The 26,164-nt window shown below is 30.5% G+C and overlaps 1 protein-coding gene across 1 annotated transcript; it reads right to left on the bottom strand.

The window, feature by feature from the left end:
- Window positions 1-1,144: 1,144 nt before the first annotated feature.
- LOC132758565 (uncharacterized) lies at window positions 1,145-16,930 on the bottom strand. The gene is made up of 10 exons (XM_060750241.1): window positions 16,151-16,930; window positions 15,570-15,623; window positions 14,009-14,067; window positions 13,334-13,364; window positions 13,085-13,153; window positions 9,656-9,718; window positions 7,527-7,757; window positions 6,351-6,575; window positions 5,671-5,748; window positions 1,145-4,042 (listed from the first exon to the last, which is right to left on the bottom strand). Exons 5-10 carry the CDS (start codon window positions 13,086-13,088, stop codon window positions 3,732-3,734), a joined length of 912 nt encoding a protein of 303 aa, XP_060606224.1. The 5' UTR covers window positions 13,089-13,153; window positions 13,334-13,364; window positions 14,009-14,067; window positions 15,570-15,623; window positions 16,151-16,930; the 3' UTR covers window positions 1,145-3,731.
- Window positions 16,931-26,164: the final 9,234 nt, after the last annotated feature.

Below are 26,164 nucleotides of genomic sequence, written 5' to 3'. Positions count from 1 at the left end.
GCTCCAGAAGGGTCTCCATTAGGCATTTGAATTTAATTGCGTCCTTAAGATGACATCATTCTATATGAATCTTAGTAACCGCCTGAATGGACGGAAAACCTCAGGAATTGATATAAAAGGTCGTGATTTTGGTAGAAATTCTCTTGATCACTGCATTTAACCACTTTGAATTCACCAGAGAACAATTTAGCCACGGCATCGCTACTTTGGCATACTGTCAAGCATTTAACCACACTGATTACTAGTGCATTCACTGTCACAAAGAACTAATAACTAATGTATATGTTGAATAAAATGATGTACAGTTGTATTAAACGTAGACAGTACTCCATTATCGATCTCATCAAATGTGACGTACACTGTACGGGAGACGACTCTGGTCACCTCATTCACATTTTAACGCTCTACCTATTAAGCTAACCGGACGGTTGATTAAATTTTCCGATCTGAGTTGCAACATTTTCCCACTATCTATAATAAGTTTTCATCAGATTTTTAAACAAAAGTTTAATCACATCCTTCTTGTTATGACCGAATATTGAACGTTCTTGCCATTGTTTGTATCCGTCATGCTGAATAATTATGTAACTCTATGTAGGCAGGTAGTAATCCTGGTAGTAATAAAGCGTTCTGCAATCATCATTTATGGTACATGTTCGTACTTTTTGTTAATTATGCCCTACATTAGATTTTTTGACTTGACAACACAATGGTCGTCGTAACAATTCCGTGAGAACGCAATAAAAAGGTTAAAACTAGTACCGTAAACAGCAGTATATACGCAATAAAAAAGCAGTGACATTTTAAAGAATGCCGTGAGATTTACGGGCAATAATTCATATTCTATTGTACTACATCATAAAATCAATTAAAGTTTGCAAGGCTGTGTTAAATTTGTGGATACTAATTGGAAAAGAGAGCCGTATCTTGTGCTAGAAATGGCATTGCAACAATAATGACGTCAATTTATCAGACGAATGGAAGAGTAATTGTGTGAGAAAATCTTGATCAAATGTTAACATTCAAAAACTCGGAAATCTGTTCTGCTGTTTAGACAACATTTTTACAAGTTGATATGCCTTGATGAAATATAAATCTGAAAATAAACTTTTTATAAACAAATGCTTATATTTTGAATGTTTTATTCAGAAATAGTTCATATACATACACTTTGAAGAGTACAAAGCTATACCTATGCTGTTTGCAGTCCAAACAATTTTTGATGAAATTTTGGGAAAAAAAAAATTAAAAATGCCTGCATGAAAAAATACATGCCTGTTGGTAAATGTTGTAACAAATTGCGTATGATTGAAATCATTGATTATAGGATAAAAGGCTTATTAAAAAAGTAGCATATTACTTTTACGGAATGCGTTATTGTGTTTCCGTACAGTTTGCATGTGTGTTAAATAACAGAAACAGTATTTGCTACAAATCTTTCCAGAATCGACGATAAAAGCAGAAAATCAGCATTATTTTACCAAAGATAATTTATATTTCATAAAAATATTTCATCAGATATAGCTTTATACTCTTTAATATTAACAATTTTTAAAAAGCATCTTGACAAAAGCAAAAACAAAATAAATGAGAAGTGTAAAAAATTTGTTAAGATATATTTATTTGGCAAACAAGATATCGTACGCGTATTTTCAACGATTACCAAAAAAGAGCACATGCTCCTAAATTTGACATTGTTTGTAATTATAAAAAAATACTGGGCTGAATATATTCAAATTTGTTTACATAAGAATTATGACTATTATATTTTGAAACAGTAACAGTCCGCCCGAGTAGTATTTTAAACCTTTACTGAAAGTTAATTCACAGTTCCTTTTTTTGTTTGTGTATTTCAATTTTAAACCAAACTCTCAAAATAAAGCTGATTAAATTGAAAACATCCTTCGTTCTGAAAGTTTTCAAACACTTTGTCAAAATCAAAAACTTTTCTGCAATCAATAGACATATCAAACCACTACATCCTTAAGCACACTGACAAACCGAAAATATATTTTAAGTACTGTAGTTGTTGTTGTTGTTATAGTTTAGACTGATTCTCTACAAATATACGTGAACATAAAACTGCGTAGAATGCATGTATATAGCAATTGATAGCATACAAAAGTACTCATCTTTTACAAAACGTTATAAAAAGATAAATTTGTGGTATGGTTTCATAAATGTTATGGAGTGCTTCAATATAATAGAGGTATGATTGCAATTGTCTTATTTAATAAACAAACTCATTTTTTTATAAACATGTACATCAACTATCATAAGGTATGATTTTTGTTTTGTTACATTTGAAAAAAGTTATAGTCTGATTTTATTGACCTGTTAATTATGAAAGCATTATTAATAGCACTCAATTAAATATTCGATCCCATTGTGTAGTTAGCGAATATTAATATAGAGTATATGACTAATGTTTTGAAAGTCGCACGTGCTGAATGTAAGGTTTGTCGCTTCATCCGCAAAAGCACTGTCGCTTATGTAATTATCTCATATGTGAGAGGTCTGTTGTTCGATCCCTACGTTTGCCAAAGTTTAAGACATATTCTTTCTTTTTGCTGTATATGTTAATTGAAATGGCTGAATGCTTGTATGATTGTCTACACGGACATGATGCAACTTTGAAATATTGTTTGTCTCGATTTGGGTTGTGTTTTACGGCATTGACAGGAAATTAATATATTTTAATCAGAATGAATTTTAAATATAAATTAAAGTTATTTCAAGTGTATAGACTATACTAAAATAAGAGCAAAACATTTCTAAACAAAACGAATAAACATAAAAAACAATCATAGCTTCAATAATGTTGAAAATGTAAATAAGAAAAATAACATGGAAATAAGCGGTCCCTATCTTACAACACTAGAGCACTTAGAAATGTTAGATCCGTAGCTTACCTTTTTGTGCTATATCGCTAAGTACAATAACTGCACGGATACAAATTATTTGAAATGGCATCTTACTGTGTATATCTCACGGAACTTAACGAAAATATATCGAAGATTAATATATTGTTTGCTTTGGTCGTGTAATCGGTGTGTTATTGACAGATTAATGAAATCACACAGTACCGATACTGTAATTGTGACACAACCATATTAATATATAGGGTATGTCTTGAATCATAACATTGTAATAACCATGTTCCATTCTGATATACCGAAAACAAATGTAAAGACAAGTTAGTTAAAGAGCAGATTTTAACAGTGAACCATTGCGAGTAAAAAAGCATCATTTAAGAATACGCACTAATATAAAAGTAACTGAATCAAAATGCTATGCTAATATATTAAGAAAATCGTAAGAAAAGTATGCAACTAAAACAAATTTGGCAAACAATCTTTAAAACATGGTTCCAAATCATAATTTAAAGAAGTTATTGGATAAAAGCTGATTTCCCTAAAAGGGTAATTGTACTGAGTAAAACTATGTTATATTGGTTAAATAAACATTACAAATGATAGGTTATGTCTTCCTGTTGCTAATTAACAAAAAATGTATGTTATTGTACGAATGAGTTATCTAAGTTGATGTTATTCTTTTGCATAAATTGAACAAGATATATGTGATAAATTGACAATTAAAATATTTGTCCACAAACATATGACAGAGTACTAGATGTCCCTTGTTGTTTTTCTTCGTCTTGTCAAAAGTTTGTTTACATGAACAAATCATTACGACAGTATAATTAGTTTCTGTAGGCAAGGAATGTTTTGTTACAAGCCAATAAGAAGGACACGTTTAAGTTCATCGAATTCGCAGCATACTCCACTTTTCATGACTGCAGTAAGCAGTTGTCCCGCTGTGGCTCCATCTTTTCGTTCTTGACTCCATTGGCTCAGCATTTCAAATATACGTGAGACAACACTTTGCTCGTCTTCTTTTATCTGTTGCAACCTCACCTTGGTAAAGCCAAGCTCAATTCCCAGCATACTCCACCCTTTACCTATTAACTGCGATATCCTCACAAAGTCTTTCTCTGAGAGTAAACGTGTAGTGTCTTCAAACGCCTTGGGAAAGAATGTTACTGAAAATAAAGAAAACACACGTTATCAACTGTCATCCCATAGAAAAAAATACAATAAGATTAAGGGTAAAATTTATAATTTCTTTTCAGTCTTGTCATACATTCTGTACTGATTGAAAAGTCACGCTGCATAATAATTTACTGGAACTGTATATTGTTCCTAATGTTTTTGTTTTGAATATCAATATACTATAATCATTTAATGTTGTATCTGTTAGTCTAAGAAAAGAAGAGGAGAGTTTTATCAATATAATTCCATTATATTTACAATGCAAAATGCCTATCCATATCACATAATTATTCATAATATGAGAAACATGACTTTCATATATGTTTTCCAGATAATTTTAAATATTTGTATCGATATCTACGAGAGATGATACAAATTAAACCGGTCTGGGGCTGTCAATTAAAGTTTTTTTAAGCTATTATTTATTGTAACATATCAGACTTAATCGAAAAACAAATACTTCTAAACTGGCCCTTAATCTAATCTGTCAGTAACAGCAAGCGTTTAAACATGATAACGCACACTAGCGAAGTGCATCACTTCGCACTCCTGAAGGGCGTTTTATGACACGTATGTTTTACAATATGGCGTGTAAAGGTTTCAAAACACACAAACACGTCTGCGTCATATCTATGACATTGTCAGAAAACAGTTATTTTATTTAATCTACATTTGCCTATGCAATAAGAATTCCAGCATCGCTCGTTAAATTAATATTCGTGTTAAATTTTATGTCAGAACGTCTCGAAATTAAATCAATAAGAATTAATTGTAAAAAGGAAGATGAGGAACCGCCTTACACGTACAAAAAATATTGTCTATTTAGGGTAAGGTCCAGTAAGCAACAACTCTATTTTTAGATTTGACATAAACGATTGATTAAGAATGGAAGGATCGTTGACAATAAGGGAATTGTCAGAAAGAAGAAAGTTAAAAGGATGTTGGTGACGGCAATCGCCTAGACGTTGAAAAAAGACAAACAATTGATTGGCGTTATCATCGCTGTTTGACAATTAACTACCTGACGGTGCAGTAACTAAAGCTTTTAAAATAAAAATGGTTAGTTCATCAATAGTTATATTTTCTCTTAACAACTGCAAAGTTATTTGATATATTTTTTTTACAAATTCAACAAAATTATCAATTTTTATTCATTTACTTTTGACAACAGTCACGTTCAAAATCGGATAAGCGTGATATCTATTTTGATATAATAACAATTTTGTTCTGAGTCATATTATGTTATTTTTTGTATACATCATACATCATCATTCAGCAAAATTATATGTTAAGGACATATTATAAATCGATACAGTTGGGAGTTTTCCAGACATCAAGTCACAGCTGAAAGGATGAAGGTTTTCGTCATTACAGGAAAACTTTTTCGCCACCAATACAATAAGCATGTAACGTCGGCTCTTAAGGTTATATCGTGTGTTGGATCGCTCTACATGTTAATGCTATGAACAGCCTAACCTTTTGAATTTTTTTTTGTATCATGTAGGGACATATTTCAATTTATGCTATGTGAAGTATTGTCTGAATGCATTTAACAAGTAATGAATAATATTTTAAGTCCGGTTAATTGTTTATCATCCCCCGTATCACAAAAACTTACTTAGTCTAACAAGCTGTCCATATATAGTATTGAATTTGCCTCTCACAAATCCAGTGAAGCCTGCAGGAGGATTATGGTCTGAAGTACATGATGTCTAACATATAATTATGATCGTCTTTTAAATGAAAATAAGATGAAATAGGATATTTTGAAAACTACGTGACTATGTAGCTTTCAGAAAGAATATAAATATCTTTTTCGACTTAAATATTTAGATTATTATGAGACATACTGTTGGTAAAGGTCGTGTATATTGCAATACCAATACAACCTATCAAAATAGAAAAAGAATGAAAGAGTAATACATGTAACTATGAATATTTCTTCCAGTCCCATTGCCTGCCAATTCTTTATCATCTTACTATAAAGATAATGAATTTAATGTCAACTGTTTTAAAGATATACTGTGCTCAATTTAGATATAAGAAAATGTTGATAATTACTACACAGTCTTTGTAAATATGAAATAAACATATTTTGAATTCACACAAAGTAGATATGTCATGATAAATATTATGCACACTAACGGTGCAAGTAATATGAATTATATATAGTGTTATTAAAAAACATATTCTCAAGGATGAGCAAAGTTTAACTTTATTGATGTTGTTTCGATTATTTTTTTCAGATAAGCATACAAATATTTGCAAAGTTATTACATTTGCTATTTTCTTACATACCTTTCGTCACAGGAAGAAGCTGTATTTTTGCACCATCAGGTATGTGCACATGCTTTCCTGGGATAATAAGCTTTTCTCTGTACACAAGTACAAAATTTGTTTTTGAAATGCCAGTTTTATCCGCAACTTTGCTGATGAGATAATCAACATCATTTGTGTGCATCCTCCAATTTGTTTTGATAATGTGCCGTTGACCATCTAGATCCTCGACAATAATACCTTGTTCTAAGAAAAAAGGAATGAATTTGTTTCTACAAAATTACTTTTCAATTTTTTAATGTAATCAAACTTAGTTTTTTTTATTCCAATGACACATGAAATAGCAGAAGAAACATTCACTATTTAAGATGGTAAATAATATCGCTACGATTGGCCCGATTTCTGTATAAAAGCATAAATCGACAATGACGAAGAAAATAATTTGACAAGGCCATGAATGTGCGATTAACGACTTGAGCCAAAGTAAAGCAACCCTGTATTTGTATATGTATTGATGTCTATAAAACTATGACAAGATGTCAATTATGTAAAAACACAGACAATTGTTGTAAAGAAAAAGTAAATCTGAATCTAAAGTATTCTGTGTAGCTTTGTTTTGAAAGTAAAGTGTTGATAGATATACGAATAATTAATAAGAGTAATTTACTTTAACAAAACAATCAGAATAAAATAATCTTTTAATGTTAGTGATTTGACGGCTAATGCAATATCATGCTGCGTTCAAAATTAGTCCCCTTTTTCATACGTTTGCGCGTTATTTACAACAATTACAATCAATATTGACAACCCTTTTTTCCGTATTTAAGGTTTTGTGAGGTTTCTAGTCTGACTTTATACAAAAGTGACATTAACATATAATATTTAAATGACAAAGATCAAATACATTTTACCACAACTTTCTATTTTTAATGGTTTGCAAATTTTGAAAAAAAAATAATAAGAAAAATATATCGACGTTAAGGTAAAAATATATATTCCTCCACATGTACAACAAATGACCAAATTGCCGTTTTGTTGATTGGATTGAAACATTTAGGCGAGCAATGCCGATCTTTGATTTAATAGATTTTTTACAAAAGCATCGTACTTATTTCAACTGCTGAAATAATGTCTTAGTTTATAATATGAGCTTATATATTTCTTCAAAATATTAACATTTGCTCATTTCTTACATACCTTTCTTCAACGGAATAAGCTTTATTTTTGCACCGTCGGGTATTTCCAAATACTCTCCTGGGGAAATAACACTCTCTCCGTACACAAGTACAAACTCTTCTTTTGAAATGCCAGTTTTCTCCACAACTTGATCTAGGAGATAATCATTATCATTTCTATAGGACCTCATTTTATAGATGATGTGCTGTTTACCATCCAGATCCTCGACAGTAATGCCTTGAAAGCCATGTTCTAAGAAAACATAAATTTGATTGCATAATTCTATTGTTCATTTACTCATGTAATCAAACTGAAATTTCTTTCTATGACAAATTCAATAGCAGAAGAAACATAAAACATATACGATGACCAAATATAGCGTTACGAATGGTTAAATATGTGTGTAAAAGACATAGCCGCCACTGACAGAAGAACAGACCATGAACCTGTGATAAAAGACTGGCTTTTACAAATCGCTGGCACATTACTTTATATTTTTTTTTAATATTATCTTTGTCTATAAAACTGTTACTGAAATCGATAACGTAAAAACACAGAAAGTTAAAGAACAGAAAACTTTCTGTGTAGCTTTGTACTCGAAAGTCGGAATGAGTCCTCTTTGTTAACGTGTTCGAGTCATTTACAACAATTACAATCAAACTCGCCCACAACGTAGTTGGGTGCTTATTGGTTCGTTGCATTTCCTGTCAAATACTGATGTTATGAATTGATGAAATACTTGCATTTACATATTTCATTCAAATGACAAACGCATTTACCTACAACTGTCTATATTCAATATGAAATAACATCATTTTTTTTTAAATCAAATTTCTTGTTTACTGATGTTTCAGAAAAATGTGCAGCCTGACCGATTCTCGAACCCGGGTCCCTTGGAATACCGTAAAAAAGATATAGGTCTTGAGCTTCAGCGGTTAAGCATGCTCGACCTCCGGTATACAAATTCAAAACATTTACATTCTTACGGAATCGTTTCAACATTCTGGAGACAACATCCGTGAAAACGCCAATTTAATTATCGGCCTTCCGTTGTGAAGACTCAGCGGTAGCATTCCCATGTCTCCATATATATCCTCCTTGATTAGATAACTTTGTATCTGTTACTTTTTAAACTGACATAGAATTCAGTCAAATGTTGACAATAGAGTAGGTGAAAATTTGCTAAATTAGAAAATGTATATTAAGATATTAGGCCATGAGTAGTCTGTGTCCATGTGTATGTTTTTTCTTGGGCTACAGTGCGTAGTTCTGGGGATCATTTCATATGTGTAAGTGCTTTACAAATTTATGACGCCCGTATATTCATATTAGAGGAAAATCTTATTTTTGATTTTCACTAAATTAACCAAACAAACTCATGAAAAAATAACGATTATTTGCAAATGTTGAGTAGTATATTTTTGTGTGCTAAAAAGAGCTTAACTATCAAGATAATAGATTTTAAACACTCTCCAGCGTGTTTCTATATAGTTTAATAAGAGAAGTCAATACATTATATCATAATTTCTGAAATCTTGTGTGTAAAAAAAGTATCAGTTGAACTGTTCTCTTTCCTATATATGTCTTCTCATTTTTCTTCATTTATTTTTGGGTAGTTCTAAACAACTATCGACAGTTCTAAACTAGAATATCAAATCTCAAATTATTGAAATAACAAACTGCAAAGTTTCACCCTGAGTGTGGTTTAAAACCTATCATAAACATATCTCAGCAAAAACTTAACGAATTAAATAAAAAATATATGCTTAGTATAACATTAATCAGAAATAAACCGTTTGCTACATATTGGACACATATGTTTCTTTTCTATGCAAGTATAATTGGCAAATCAAACATCTTTATAATACACAAAAATGCCTGCTCAAAATTCAAATATATCAATGAATAAATTATGATTCATCAAACGGCAAATGTCGTTTTGCAAAATATAACAAAGTTTTAATCAAATGTGATTCTATTATAAATTTTATTCTATGGCGAAGGATATGTTGTTAACCAAAAACAGACAATAATTATAATTCAAACAATGGTAATAATTTCGACGGACACGTATGCGTGGCACGCAGTAGTGATTAGTGTAAGATGAAAAAACTTATTTTAAATGATTATGAATAATTAAAATTACATACCTCTGTTCCAGTCGTGAAGTATTTGCTTCAATGATTTTCTAATATCCTCCCAGTCCACGATTTCTTAAGCAAAAGTATACTAGCTGATTATTATATTAAATAACATGATTTTTGTCATAGTCAGAAATATGATATAATTCGACATACACATGCGTTTCAGTTGCAATGTGATGATTGTAGCCTTGCATTTCCTATGTAAACCCTTTTATTGGCATTCTGCATAAATCATTATGAGATTTGAGTTAAAATAAAATTAAGTACAATAATACGAGCATATCTTTTGTAATTTAAATTTCGTAAGAAGTTGTGAAACGATATTTAATTCATATTCTTTTGAAATGACATGTTCACGAAGATAATGTTTACGAACATAATTGCTTTATTTACCTACAATTTATATATTAATTTAAAAATGATCCTAAACAGTTTAAACATACTTGTGGTAAACATGTTTTTTTCGACATATTTCTTAACCGATTTTTCATATTCTTTTGCGTAAAATGTAACTAAACAATACCAGTAAGTTAAAGATCGAACATGAAACTCAAGTTTTTACAAATCAAAATACTTTAACCCCGTTTCTACTTAAATATTAATAAACAATTATAAATAAACGTAAAAAATTTTGTACAACTGTCTGAGCAATATGCTTCAATTTTACTATGCTCTAGGTATCAAGGCAAATTGCCAGAATGTCATTCACACTTAACATGAAATACAATGGCCGGTTAAGGGACATTGACTTGACATTTTACGTTAAATTATTTACCAAAAACACACACATATATATATTTATTTATTTATGTAAAATTCCAGATCTTATAAATTATATATGTATAACTTTAGTCTGATTTAAACTTTTTACTAAACATAGATCAAAGTAAATGATTTAGTTTAATAAAATGTATGTGGAGGCTCCTTTGAAAATGGTTTTACTGTTTAAACATTTTGAACTTGTTCTTCAAAGGGTTTGAACCAGATTTGCACTGGAGGCGGAAATTAAAGATTCTGTTTGTTCATGACTATAGAAGCGTGTACAGATCCTAACCTATAACAAGAATTTGTAACAGACAGTTGCCAACGTCCCTCGCATCGGGGATGTTTTATATGAAGCATAAAATTGTGCGATTTCAAAAAATTGAGGTATGGATCTCAGGACTTTCAGTCCAAAATTATGATCAATGCGAGATCTGCAAATGCAACAATAAATTTATTTAAAAAATAAAATGAAGCACAAAATTCAAAAATATATCATGTTAAGCTTTGACCTCTAAGTGTGACCTTGACCTTAGAGTTAGCTGTGCAGGTGTTGTGCATGACATATCGCCTTATTATTGTTACTATTTGTGCCAATTATTGAAAAGAAACAACAAATAAACTATGAAGAAGTTATAGATGGGACACAAAATACACCCTATAACAAAGTATCTTTGACCACTACGTGTGACCTGAGAGGTAAGAACCATTTTTTGCGCCTGACATATCGTCATATCGTCTTATTATTGTCAGTGATTATTTGTGCAAAGTATTCTAAAAAATACTTTGATCTATAAAAAAATTATAGACTGGACACAACATCCTTATAACAGACTATTTCATTTTTTGACCTCTAAGTGACACATTGACCTTGGAGGTAAGGACACATGTGTAATGCAAGACATATTATCTTATCATTGTGACTAATAGTGCCAAGTATTTTCAAAATCACTTGATCTACGAAGAAGTTATGGACGGGTCACAAAATATACTACATAAAACACTCAGTTAATCTTTGACTTCTAATTGTCATTTTGACCTTGACGGTAGGTGTACAGGTGTTGTATTTGACATATTGACTTATAATTGTGACTATTTGTGTTAAGTTATTTCAAAATTCCTTGACTAATGAAAAAGTTCTAGATCGGACACAGAATATACCGTTTAACAAACTATGTTAATTTTTGACTTCTTAGTGTGACCTTGACCTTGCAGGTAGGGATGAAGGTGTTGTGCATGACAAATTGTCTTATTATAGTGACTATTTGTGCCAAATATTTTCAAAATTCTTTGATCTATGAAAAAGTAATGGACTGGACACAAAATATACCCTATAACAAACTATGTTAATCTTTGACCTCCAAGTGTGACCTTGACCTTGAAGGAAGGTGACCGGTTGTTGCGCATGACACACCGTCTCATTATTGTGAAAATTGTGGCAAGTATTTACAAAATCCCTTAATTGTTTAGAAAGTTGTGGACCGGACACAACATACCCTCAAACAGACAATGTTGACCTTGAATGAGAAAGTACAACATTGACCCTGGAGGCAGGGGTCTGGTTGTCACGCATGACACATCGTCTTATTATAGCAAACATTTGCGCCAAGTTATTTCAAATTGCTTTGATAAATGACAAAGTTATGGACCGGACACGAAAGTGTGACGGACGGGCGAACAGACGGACGTTCCAACATTTTAGGTTTCGGGGCTATTTTCTTTGTTATTTTCTTTGTTTTCGTAAGGGCTACTATCCCCTAAACCCTTTGATCACGGAATGAACCTATTGCTCTCTTTTGTTCTCTTTACTGTTATAAAGCCCCTAAACCCAAAATGTTTGCTCGGACGGACGGATTCTATTACTATTTCCCCCGTTTTTTCTTCGATAAGGCGGTGGATAATAACCTTAAAACCTTTTTCTAGCAATTCAAACTTTGACGACCGACGCATTCCAATTTACAATTCAAATTCGAACTTTTGCCTCTGTATAAAACCGCTTAACCGGAGCATAGCTTTTTTGCGATTAATTGTCCAAGATGACATTGTTGTTCTTTTAAATCATTGCAAACTACAAATTTGACTTAATTAGTTACATTTACATCAGCTATCATTATAAGCGTGTCTTATGTTTTATTATTTCGCTGAAGAGATATGTAGGTTTTTACATCAAGATATATATGTACAGAATGACTTTAGTTAAATCCTATCCTGTTTTAAACATATAATGGATTTGTCAAGATTTGAATTTGGATCCGTCCATTCGTAATCTTAGTTTTCGGTCTCAGAATATGAAAAGGTAGCAACCAACAGATAGAGAATGCATTTGGCTTCACTTTTTGCATGGAATCGCATAAGCCCTGTCTATCCCGACCATGTATGTTACTAATCTTGCTCTTGATCATGTTTTGAGATTATCTAAATGGTTTCATTCTGTCTCCCTCTATAACAGCGACTATATTTAGTTCTGTTTTGCTGCAAACCATGTGACGTCATCATATGAAGTAATGACTGGAGATAGTGGCTGAAACTATAGACAGTATAAGGGTAAAAAAGTGTCTTGGTTAGACTGCAAGTGTCAGCTTGCCTAACTGATGGCCAAATGTCCAAGAAGGTCTTGAGCTGAATTTGTGACCCTTATATTCATTAATGTGCAAAACGAAGCGCTGGACTTACCCATTTCGAGCACAGCACGTCCAAATGTTTGATATTCTATAATTATTTCCTTCGAAGTGATTGTGTTATCTAAAAATTATAAAATATATACGCGTATACACAAATATAACTGACGATTATATAAAAAACTCAAGCAACAATCAGCAATTTAATCAAGACAATATTTAATTTGTTTAACAAATAACATGTCCTACACGTAATAACTCCTCGTGTAAAGTTCCGTTAAAATTATAAAAATGCTATACTTACAAGATATATATTTCCCCTTGTAATGTACTTCCTAAAAGAACAAAATTAAGTTTGAAATGAAAAACACCTGTATTTCCGTCCATGCTTCACAAAAGCATGATTGACTGTAAATAATGATTTAAGTTTAAAATATAATTATATATAATTTTTATAGTAATGATTTGTCAATAGCATATGACAATATATTCTTGGCATACGCTTGCTCGTAGGTTCGATTGAATTAGTTATGTAGTAAATAAATGGTTAGAAAGGTATAACATAAGTTCCAAACTTAATTCAAGCATATATAAAAAGTTCAGGTATATAGAAATAAGGGATATTAACAAAAAAATAATTTATATTGTATTTCTAGTGTCATTATATATGGGGAGGGCCAACTCTATAATGTTGTTTTGATTTTTGTATGATCAACTACAGCTTCCATGCAAATATTGTAACTTTATTTGATAATTGATTGACATTGTATCTGTTTTGTATAATAAGAAATAAAAAGTAATGAAAAAAGAAATATGATTATCTAATAAATAAACTCAAATTCAATATGACTTAAAAAATGAAATACAAACATATTCAATAAATTTCACTTGTATTCGTTGTTTCATAATGTCTTTATCAGAAATTAAAACAAAATTATATACATTTCACTGAAAAGTTTTTGTTGCAAATATATATTACCTCTATTTCCTTACACAGTTCATACAAGCAATTTATGATGGGTTCTGAAAAACTTCGCTCTGAAAAAAATGTATATTACATTTTTACTTGTAATTCCAAGCAAAAAGTATGTAACGAAACTCAAATAATAATTTGATTAACGAAAACCTGACAAACGAATAAGTTAAAATGAAGAATTACTACAAATTCACTTAATACGAACATGTCTCGAGTTTGCGCTAGATTGGTACTACGTTTGAAAAGAATTGAAGAGGAGGTAAATGTGCATTTGACATTCATAGAATTACTTCGACGGGATGAAGTCGATTATCAAGTATATCAGAGCATTGTTACCGAACATACCTGTGACATCGATTAAACTAAGGTCCATTACTTTTATCGGAACATAAAGCTTAATAGCGTGTGGAATATAAGGATCATACACAGGCTGGCGCTATAGCTCAGAATATCTAGCTCGATGAAAACTGTACATGACGGTAACGAGTTTTCGCTTAAAGTTACCCGAGAGCTACATATTCCTATCTGTAACGACAGACGGTGTTTGATTCATGCTCTTGCATATTTTATGTTAATCAAAATTTGAAAATAAATTCCAAAAACAACAAAAAAACAACAACAACAAATGTTTCGATTTAGTACATTTTTCTTATAATAGGCTTTGAATTTACAATTTCATTCATAATGTTGACACTAGCACTTTAGTCCCGGGACTTTATAAAAGGTGAATAATTTCAAAGGTTTCAATTTTATTATCTTTGTACGTTTATGAATTATAATATTATAGTGACTTCTTACGTTTTCAGTAATAATAATACTTTTAAATATATGACAATAGCAAACTGAAAAAAAAAACGTAAAGTAAGTATAAGTAAAGTAAAAGCCAGGTATATAACATTAAAATGTTTTTGCTAGTAAAATTGTACCCGACGATCTTTAAAGTGAAGTAGTCTCATCCGTTTACGTCTTTCTGTCAGTCTCCCTATTCGACTGGATGACTGTCTTTCTGTTTTTCACCCAGATGATTTATCTGAATTTATGTCCGTTTGTCTCTCTGTCTTTCTTGCATAAATGGAATGACATATTGTGGCCGGTAGTTTAGATATTTTAGCCTAGTAAGACATATGACCGTTCGATCTATATTGTCTGCCTGGCTGTTGTCAGTTCTTATTTAATTATGTGAAACGAGCTATACGATACGTATATCGTTTGAGAATCATTGGACCAAAGACCAAAACACCGGGTAATTCATTCCTTTTGGGGGAAACGTGTTAAATTTATATAATTAGGATTTGTAATCAATACATTGATTGCTTTATTTGAAATAAGCAGCAATGAAAGCCATGTCATGGATCATAATATAGAAATACTTGACCACGAAGATACATCACACGAGGAATTGTCTCCTTATATTGTGCTTTTGCTTATTTCATTCCCGATGTCATTATTTATATATCATCACTTTAATCTCAAGAGCTCCAGGCGACGATGCGTGCCCTTTTTGCTGTAAAGTACATCCACTATTATGGTATGCACACATCTAACACGCATCTAAAATGCTTACCGTGAGTCCTGAATACTTTATGCCAAGTAGTCGACTCTATCCCGAACCTCAATTCTGAAAGAAACATTACGGAATATTAGCTATATAATGAGAAAATAAAAATAGTTAATGATTTTGCTTGATTATGTGCATTTTATTGAGCAATATTTTAAACACAATGTATTTGAATGCATTAAAGTGAAATCGTGATCAGCTTTTAATAAGGATGATCACATCATTCATCAGAAACAATATGGATTATGAGCTATGCAAATAGTTTTGATAATATGATTTTGCTTAATTATGTGCTTTGTATAAAACAACATTCCGAATGTTTCCCGAACAAACACAACTTATTTTAATGAGATAACGAGCACTCTTAATCTGCTTTAAATAAGGAGGCTCACATCACTCATGAATATATTTAGCTAAATAGTGCGTGCTAAACTTGATAGAATCTAATTTTTTAAAGTAGAATATGGATATATTTAGCTCAATATTGTGTACGTTGACATTCCGTCTTAACTTGTTTGAAATTTAAGTAGAATATGGACATTTATAAAGTTTGTGTAAATGTGATACTGAATATGAATAATACATACCATCACTTTTAGCACTGTCATACTCCAATAAAAACTGTCGTAATTTACCTTCAACTTGTTTCCAGTCTATAGCTATTAATTGATAAAAATATATTTTCTATTGATGATATGGAATTTGTTTTGGCATCAATAAAAGTTAACTCTTTAATGTGATATTTCATACTGCTTACTGTGTAACTTCCCTTGTACTTTATTTGTAATTAATATCGCAAAGTATTTTATTTTATAATGACCCTTCCCTGATACCAGAATTCATACATGTGCTCTTGTCATTTCAACATGACTGTGTTAGAATATCTAATATAAGATAAATAAAAGAATAGACAGAATCTTCTTATTCTTCATACAATTTAACAGCATCATGAACTTTAATTTGACAATAGGTAAGCTTAAATGACATCTAGATGTACCATTGTTATGTAAATTTTATTAATAGGTTATAAAGTATATCATATAAAGTAAGTGAAGGCTAACCAAGACATTTATAACACTCAATTAGATATAATTTGTTTCATCCTTTACACATCCTTAAAGATAAACTATGCTCATATATGAGTTTATATATGAGAAATATTGATATCACATTAAAATATGTTGAAATCAATAAAATTCTTTATGACTATATATCTTATTAGAAATTCAGGATATCCGATCTATGAATGGGAAGCTGCATTCCCTAATACGGGTCAATTTCAAGTTGGTCGTTCTTTCTTGAAATAAGTGACATTTTATGATGACATTTTATATTCGTATAATGTCCACATAGAGTATGTAGATTTTAAAGGGCAAAAATATTAAAGTGATTTAATGTGTTTGAATAACGCTTAAAATGACACTTTTTAAAGTCACAGAATGAATTTCTGTATTTATTCTATATATTTTGGGTTTGAAGCGTAAATATATCTAGATATATTGAACGAAGTTCAGACGCCGACAGAATCACCGAGTTGTTTTAAAACAAGTCATGTGACTTGAACAAACCCTGGAAGGAAATCCAAACGAAGAAATGAAAATTTTGCCTGTGTCTCCCTTTAAAGCATAACATATCATCTTTGTATGAAGACAAGATTTATGTTTGTTTAATATTGTATTAAAATATTTACAAAGTAAAGATACTCTATAACAATTATCAATATCTTCAAATATCACATTTGACCAGAGAATAACTTTCATGTATTTTTTTTTTAAATAAAATTTTATTCTTTCTCTCTCTAACTCCGAGTTAATGTGAAATTAGTTAAAATGGTTATCATAAAATTGTTGTATTAAAATCTGTTCGTGGCATGGACATGTTTTCCGACCTCAAGTATGTAATATCTTAGAAGTAATTTTATGAATTTTTTTTAGATGAAAATAGTCAATTATAAACATTATTAATAAATACACAATATAATAATTATCATCATAACATGACAGAGTTAAGATTATTTGATACCATCGTTTTTGAGTACAAACGTTTCAACCTCTTTGTAATTTTTATATAATAAGCTTTCTTTTGAGTCATTTTGCACCTCATCTGGAACAACAACGAACGCTTCCATGGTCAAACGTTTTATTTTTACTTTTTTTAGATTGCATAAAAATTATATTCCTACTATTTCAAAGTTTAGTTCAGTTACAACTTAAATATGTTTACCATATCGGATACAAGATTTATATTTGTTTATTAGGCTATTGTTTCTATTTAACTAAAATCACATTTTGTCTTATTTGTTAATCATATGTAAACATAAAGAAACACACGTGTACTTACATGGAAACCAAAAGTAAACAAAATCCGGTATCTTGTTCTAAAAGTAGAAAACAGGGTCTTTATCCTATCTCCTGCATAATCTTTATTATTTCTACTTACAAAAATACTAACTAAATATTAATGTAATGTTATGTACTCAATTCACTCTGAAATGACATATTATCTAATATCTGTAGAAATTCTATATATTTTTTTTGTTAAGAGCGTAAACATATCTATATAATGTATTATTATTATTATTATTATTATTTTTATAAGTATTATTATTATTTATTTAATTATTTTTATTATTATTATAATTATTATTATTGTTATTATTGTTATTACTATTATTATGTAGAACGAAATTTGGACGCCAACAGAATCACCGAGTAAGTCACGTGACTTGAACAATTTTAAAGTCATTCATTTGACATGATCTTTAACATTTGCTGAGTTCACTGTGACAACTATAGTGAAATATTTACACTCTAACCGGACCGACATGAATCAAGTAAAGAAACCCACTATTTTATTATTTTTAATGAGAAACGTTCTGTTTTTATTACTGCCATGTTTATTTATTTTGAGGGCATTTTCAGAATAATTAAGTAAACGAAAACAATTAAAACTAGGAAATAATAGCTATGCCTGTGTCTCCCTTAAACTGTTATTTTTGTAATTTTATATTCACAGTTACATGTAAGTTCATTAACTTCGAACTATTTTTTAATATTTGTATTAATTTTGTATTATTGATCCTATAGGACTTAAAGTAGTATTTTGTACATTTTGACAAATGTAATACTGCAGGAACAACTTTTTGTCAATGTTGTTCTTCACATTGTCTCTAAAAGCCGTTACAATAGCTAAGTACTAACCTTCTTATGATGATTATAATATCAACAACAGCATGCAACCTCAACTTGCATCTTCTTATCGACGACGTTAAAGTCCACGCCTTTCATCAAGATTACAATTCAAACAAGCAACGGATTTTAGTTGTGATACAACAAAAGGTGAAAAAATAAACTGTACAGTTATGCGTATCCTAAAGAATCATATAAGGTTATTATGCACTTTTTTTATATTTTTCCCGAAATTCTTTGAGAGGGCATGAAGTTCCGATACTGATTTCCGTAAATTCCCCTCAGTTATACTGTCATATCACTTATATGGGCGCTTATTATAATATTTATATGGTAATTTTTTGTATAATATATCAGGTCCTTACATTTTGGTCATTTTTTTTATATTGGGTAATTATGTATATATATAATTATGTATATGGTATTAACTTGGAAAGGATGATTCTGTGGTTAAAGAGGTTAAAATGGAGTTAATATAAAACCTGAATACATTGCCTGATGATTTATATATTTGTTTCGTAAATCAATTATCAAGAACCCTAGTATAATCTTCGTAACTCAACAAATCTCCAAATTATACCTACAAGAACTTCTCTATACGCTAATTCTTTTGTTCCTTCAACGTTAAAAGAATGGAATGAGTTACCACTCAATGTAAGAAATGCAAACTCATTAAACAACTTTAAGTCTCTCCTAAATCAGGGAAGTAGCAAAAGCAATTCTTTATTCTATTACGGTGACAGGAAATATCAAATACTTCACACGCGACTCCGGAGAAATTGCAGCTCTCTCAATCAACATTTATTTTTAAAGAATATTGTTCAATCGCCCCTTTGTCAGCGTGGTGAAATTGAGTCAACCTACCACTATTTTTATGAATGTCAAAGATTTGATAACATAAGGTGTATTCTGTTTAATACAGTATCAAATATTATAGCTCCTTCATTAGAGATCATCTTGTTCGGAACGGAATCCAAATCAATTGAAGCAAATGAGATTATATTTTCTGCAGTTCATAAATATATCAAACTAAGTAAGAGGTTCGAAACATGATTTATTAATACATCTTGTAATCATTATAACAGTCGTTTTTTTACCATTAAATTTGTATTCTCCAGAACCAGCCAAAGCAATTCAGTTCTTAATTTGCTAGGATAACGTTATATGATAATTCCCCCAATTTATTATATATGTCTGAATATGTATGTATCCTTAAGGGTTTTTTTTTCTCTCTAACATATGTATATCTAATATATGTATATGAATTCATACACATTGTCTCAGTAGGTTGATGCCATCACTTTGTTGTTAATTCAAAATAGAGTCGGAGAAGAACTATATAAGATTTTATATCTTTCGTTCTAATCCATTTCATCATTGTATATATTGAATGATTGTATGTTATGTACTGTGTATGATAATGAATAAAATATGTTTAAACTAAGAACCCTAGGAAGTGTTCTTTTATCAAAGTGAACGTCAGTGAATCTATATAGACTGTTTTACATCAGCTCATACGCATATCACTGTTGAACAATATTTTATAACTCTCATATGAAGGTACTTTGGAAAGATCCTAGGCAATAATGAAATTTTTAATAGATCAAGAGACTAATCTCTTTTCTTGCTAACATTTATAATTATTCATAGTTAATTCTTCTTAACATATAGTTATATTAATGTACGCTATAACATTCACATAAAAAAATGATTAATATATATCATTCACATAAAATTCATACTGTCAATACTGTCTCAAATACACCAAAGCAACGGAGTCACACTTGCAGATATCAAAACAAAAACGCAATTAAAAAGCTAGTATATTAACATAAAAAAATCCGTTTTTCTTTTTAATTTGTAAATAATGGCATGCTCTATGTACGGCACTATATGTAAGCACTTCCTTTTATAAATGTAAAAACAAAAACATCTAATTACAGCTAATTATATGTGTTTTACAGAAGTGCTGTTTTTACGCCTTCTCTGTCATACTAATTATTATGAGATAATAATTTACAAAAGCATATGTAAGATGTTAAAAACAATAAAATATCAATTACCTCTAGCACATTACAAATTTCGAGAAGGGCATCTCTCTGCTCCGGCGGAATGCTCAAACCTATTCAAATTAAATTCAATTTATTTACGAAATGCACAAGTCCCACAATAGCGGGAAACATCAGCAGTATACATTCATTAACATATACAAATACATAATGGAAAACGGCTATATTGTATTCTTAGGATAATAGTAATATATAGTTACATTTTGGTGAGAAGAATTTATATTAAGTTAACATATTTAGTATGATTAATGGATCAAATAGAATGGTAACAGAAATAGTGTCACATCCATTTCCCGTTTTAATATATGTCGCATTTTTCAATTAGATGTTGTATATTTCAAAGGAACCAAATGAAAAAAGTTTATTTCATTGAACTCAAATCAAATTATACAGGGGCATAATTGTTTATTTCCACATTCTTGTATGGTTTCACACTTCACATTATGCAAAAATTGCTCGCGAATCTTATGATCATCGTAGACTTCATTTGAAAGACATTTAGAAATACAAATAAAAGTAGACAAAATACAAATTTAGCGTTGATTCGAATAATTTTTTAAGTAGCCTTCCAATATAATATAACTCATAAGTCGTTTTCTGAAGATGATTTGATATTCAATATTATCCCATATTATGCAATAGATAATTCATTTAATAAAAAGAAATTGACATTTTTAGCTGACGAATGTGATGTGATATGTTCTGAAAATATCAAAGCCCGAGGCAAATATTATTATAATATTAAATTGCAAACACGCGATGTATTGTACTTCTATGAAAATGAAAAGTATGTTTTGTCTTTAACATTGATGGTGATTTTTTAAGATACATGTTTGCATGTATTAACAAAATAATTGATAAAGAAACGAAGCAAGTTTTTAGTCTTTTAATTTCAAGTAATGCCCTAGTGCTTTTTCACATTCATACTTGTTTGACTGAACTCGTAGATCAAAATATGCAGCGTTGCATAACATTTTACGAATATTTCAACTGTTCAGTAACATTCTATCTATACCTATAGCGCATATATCATTCCATCTCGTCAGTATTCAATAAAATAACTTTCGCATGAACAAACGGAACCAATTTGGTCGTGATATTATGTGGTTTCATCACGCTTATATATTTATTTTATGATATAATATCCAATGACCAGTCAACGTTGAATTTCTTCTTCGAAACACATAAATAACTGCAAAATGCACATACATACACAATAAATATAAATACTTTAAAAATATACTTTTGTTGCAGCCTTATCAAAAGTAAAATACGCCATAGTTACCATCGTTTCCAAGTTTTCTTCTCAATTTGTAGACACATGTTTTAGGATCTCCTAAAAAAAATGTTTACGTCTTTTATTTTTTTCCTTTTGAGTGGCTAAATGTTTTATCTAAAATAAATTTAAGATATTCTTGGAAAAAAAATGTCCGATTTGTTACATTTGAAATATAAATAAAGACAATGCTTGTCTCTCCAAATGCCAATACATTATGTTTGATGAATCATCAATGAATTAAATCACTTGAAATTTCTTGACTCATTTATTTGCTTAATCAATCAAAAAATTATTTTAAAACGTTGCGTAATTTTATTATACTGGGGAAAATAAATCTTATATATACCAGCACTCTAGTCACAAAGAGACACTATTGTTTGTTACCCTTATAGAGGTGAAACAAACGAAAGTTTCTAAAAAAAAAACTGTGTTTAGGCTTTACAAAACCTGTAAATTGAATTTTTTGCTAACTTACCAGAATAAGCGCAGAACAAACACATGACTAATCTGAAATTAAAACAAAAACACGCAGTAAGGGCATTTTTGCATAGTTTAACCTCTTTTTGTAATAAACGTGGGTTGTAAGATATGCTTTAATGTTGTTTCTAACAAATAAATAGTGTTTATTTACATGTTTGTATTATGTATGATGCACTCAGAGACATATAGAATTTGAGTTCACAATAATTGTGGTTATTTTGTTTACCCGCATCGATATAAGACGAAACATTAAGATGAATATATGTCAGCTCATTATCTTTTCAACATTTCTAACGAAATTAGCATCAAACAACATATCAATCAAATGAGTGAAACCAACTGCAGGATACTATTTTCCTGACTACAATGTAAATATAAATGTAAAACATACTACTGTTTTGCCCACTTTTATCGGTGTCACGATGTTCAGGTTAAACATGTTTGTCAATGACACTATGAACATAATTAATATAACAGTTGTACTGACATACGTAGTGTCTTTATTGATAAAGATACATATGCTGTGTTTAAAAAAATCATCTGGTGAAATCTGTCATACAAAGTGTTAATGAACAAATATATGTGATGTGACTTTTGATGGTAAATAGTTATATAAAGCCAATCTGTTTATTAGTTTTATATCCCTGAATTATGAAATCATGATTTACGTTTTAAGTTTAACATACAAGTGTGTTTGTGTAAATGCACATTCATAATAAACTTTATAACTGTGTATGTTGCGAACACTGTGAACACTAACATGTAAACATCTTCATTAAAAATTTAAACGTAAACTGAACCTGTCACCACAAAGATATGTTACGCTTTACATAATACAACATACAGTATAATTGTAACTTATTCAGCTTTCTAGATTAAATACGATCAGAAATCAAGGATCAACTATATTGAGGCCTAAAAATAAACCATAAATTATGTATTTCATAGACATTTTATTTGACCATTACTGAAACAATACGGGGCAAACCGATGATAAAAATGCTATCTTTTGTTATCTGCAAACAAGTCAAAATATTAAATCGTAAATCACTATTTGTAACCTTGAGTCATAGCGGGGTGCCACTTTAAATGAAATTGGATAGCTTTTCAACTTTGGAATGTAAATAATCGAAAGTGGGTTGTATTGACAAGTCGTATCGATCAACTTAATCATGAACGCATTAGAACACATGTTTATAAAAAAACTTATTTATCATGTTTCCATGACAGGAATTTGAGAATTTGACTATGAAATCCGTTTAAACTACACACTGATTTTAAAAAATTGTTCCTTGAATATTCAACTGTAAGAATAATCATGCAGTTTCACTGTAGATATTGTTTTACAAAGAGTTAATGTTTTCCTTCAGCGATACACTGAAACGTATCAAATTTCAATGTAAACCTGTTGATGTGCGTGTATAAAACTCTTTACATAAAAAGGTCAAATTCGTTAAAAACAGAAAATATGCGAGTTTAGAGAGAGATTTAACGTCAGTTAAGGAGAGACACACTGATAATGTGTAGCGTTTATTTTTTTGTTGAGAAGAGAATGTGTTGTTTTGAAGGGAGTTTTGTTGATTTGTTGAAGTTGGATGAATATAATTGTGGTGATCTTAATTGATCAGGATTTATAGGTTGTAATTAGTTGTTTTGGTTGTTGAGTTATATCTGTTTGGTAAGATATACTTCGTTGAAATTGGTTAATTTTGTCTGGTCAAGATTAGATTAGTTGATGCTTTGATTTGAGAATATATGTACATATTGGGTGCTTTAGTTTAAGTTGTTTTCTGATGCTAATTACATTTTTTGAAGTGAATATTGTTGGTTGAATGTTTGTGGTTTAAAATGTCTTATCTTAAAGTTGTAAAAAACAGTCATCTCTGTTTTCTTCATTTTGTGGCGATTTTATTGTTTTGTTTGATCATAAGTTGTTAATGGCTTGAGCTCGCCAGGTGTCTAGTATTGCTTCGTATAAAAGACGTTTACGTGAAAGATATTTGATATAAGCGGTTGATAAATGATGTGTGTTTATTTTGGGTGTAAATAATGATCAGAGTTATTTCTAATATGGGTGTAAATAATAATCAGAGTTTGTTGTTTAAATGTATATATTTATTTGAGATAGAAAAAGATAATAAGACCTAAAAAGATAGTGTTAACTAAACAATTACATGCTAGTTTTCCAACTGAGAATATTTCAATTTATGTCTGGCGGTGCTGCCCAGCCCCCATATCTTGGAAATCTTTCCTTAGAAAACACCAAAGCAGTCATTCTCCTTATAAATATATGAATATTTCCTTAGATAACACCAAAGCAGTCATTCTCCTTATAAATATATGTCGGTATTATATTTGTAGACAATGTACTAATGGTACGATACGGAAAGATTTCCAATCGAAAGTTTAAAAGTTTTAGTTCGGAGGCCATTTTGATTTTAATATCCTCAGACATCCTTAAAATCTTTAAACGCTACAATGCCATATTTTGTAAGGGAAGACTTTTGGTTAACAAAGTTATTGTTACTAGTGTATGTAAGATAGACACTGTTTATAATACATAAACATATATATATGTACATAAATATATATAAGTAAATATAAATGAATCGGTCCTAAAACGACCTATTATCCCTATATTTACGTACATACTCGACAGGAAATAGAAAATCATCGATGTTTTAAAATTCTCAAATCATTGTATTAAACTGAAGACAAATTTATGAAAATAAAATAATAATAGAGTAAAAAGGACAATGATACCCTCCTGAAAAGTTATCCAGAACCACCCTGTGTTATTCTGCAAATGCTAAATGATAAAATTGATGTCAGACCTTGATGTTAATAAAATATACAACCAATTTCAAAGATATGTATTCTGGGCAGCGCCGCCTCACTTAAAATAAAAAGAACTATTCTCAGTTGGAAAACTAGCATGTAATTGTTTAGCTAACACTATTTTTGGTATTTTTTATATTTTTTAATCTCAAATACATATATACATTTAAACAAATAACTCTGATTATTTTTACACCCGTAACAAAGAACTCTGATCAACATGGTGGCTGATTTTGCCATTCGTAATATCGCCCCGTGACCCCAACAAGCGAAAAGTCCAGAATTATCAAGTTAAAATGGCGGAGCCGCGGGGCGAAAACACGCTTATTATCGGGAGACGGGGCAAGAACAAGGTAATTAGTAGGGGAGGGGGCCTAATTAGCGTGTTTTCGCACCGCGCCCTGCCTTTTAATTTCTTATGTCTCGCTGTGCTCGCCCGCGGGGCTAAGTTTTATTTATTAAACTTCTCCCATTGCTCTCGCTAATAAGTGTAATTTCGCTATGCGACCCCGCCATTTTGAATTATTGTCAAGTCTCGACCTTTTGTTTGGCAGGGTCGCGGGACGAAAACCCGCTTATAAGCAGGTGCGCAGGGCGAAGCTTTGTTTAGTTAACTTCGCCCCGCGCCTCCGCTAATAAGGGTGTTTTTCGCAATGCGCCACCGCTGTTTTATTTCTTAAATCTTAAAGTTTTAACTTCGCCCCGCGCCCTCGCTACTAAGCGTGTGTTTGCTCCTCGCCCCCGCCA

The sequence above is a fragment of the Ruditapes philippinarum genome, unplaced genomic scaffold, assembly GCF_026571515.1.
Source record: "Ruditapes philippinarum isolate M1 unplaced genomic scaffold, ASM2657151v2 ctg773_1_1_1_1, whole genome shotgun sequence".
NCBI classification, from domain to species: Eukaryota; Metazoa; Mollusca; class Bivalvia; order Venerida; family Veneridae; genus Ruditapes; species Ruditapes philippinarum.
This window is presented reverse-complemented; position numbering and strand designations above follow the sequence as displayed.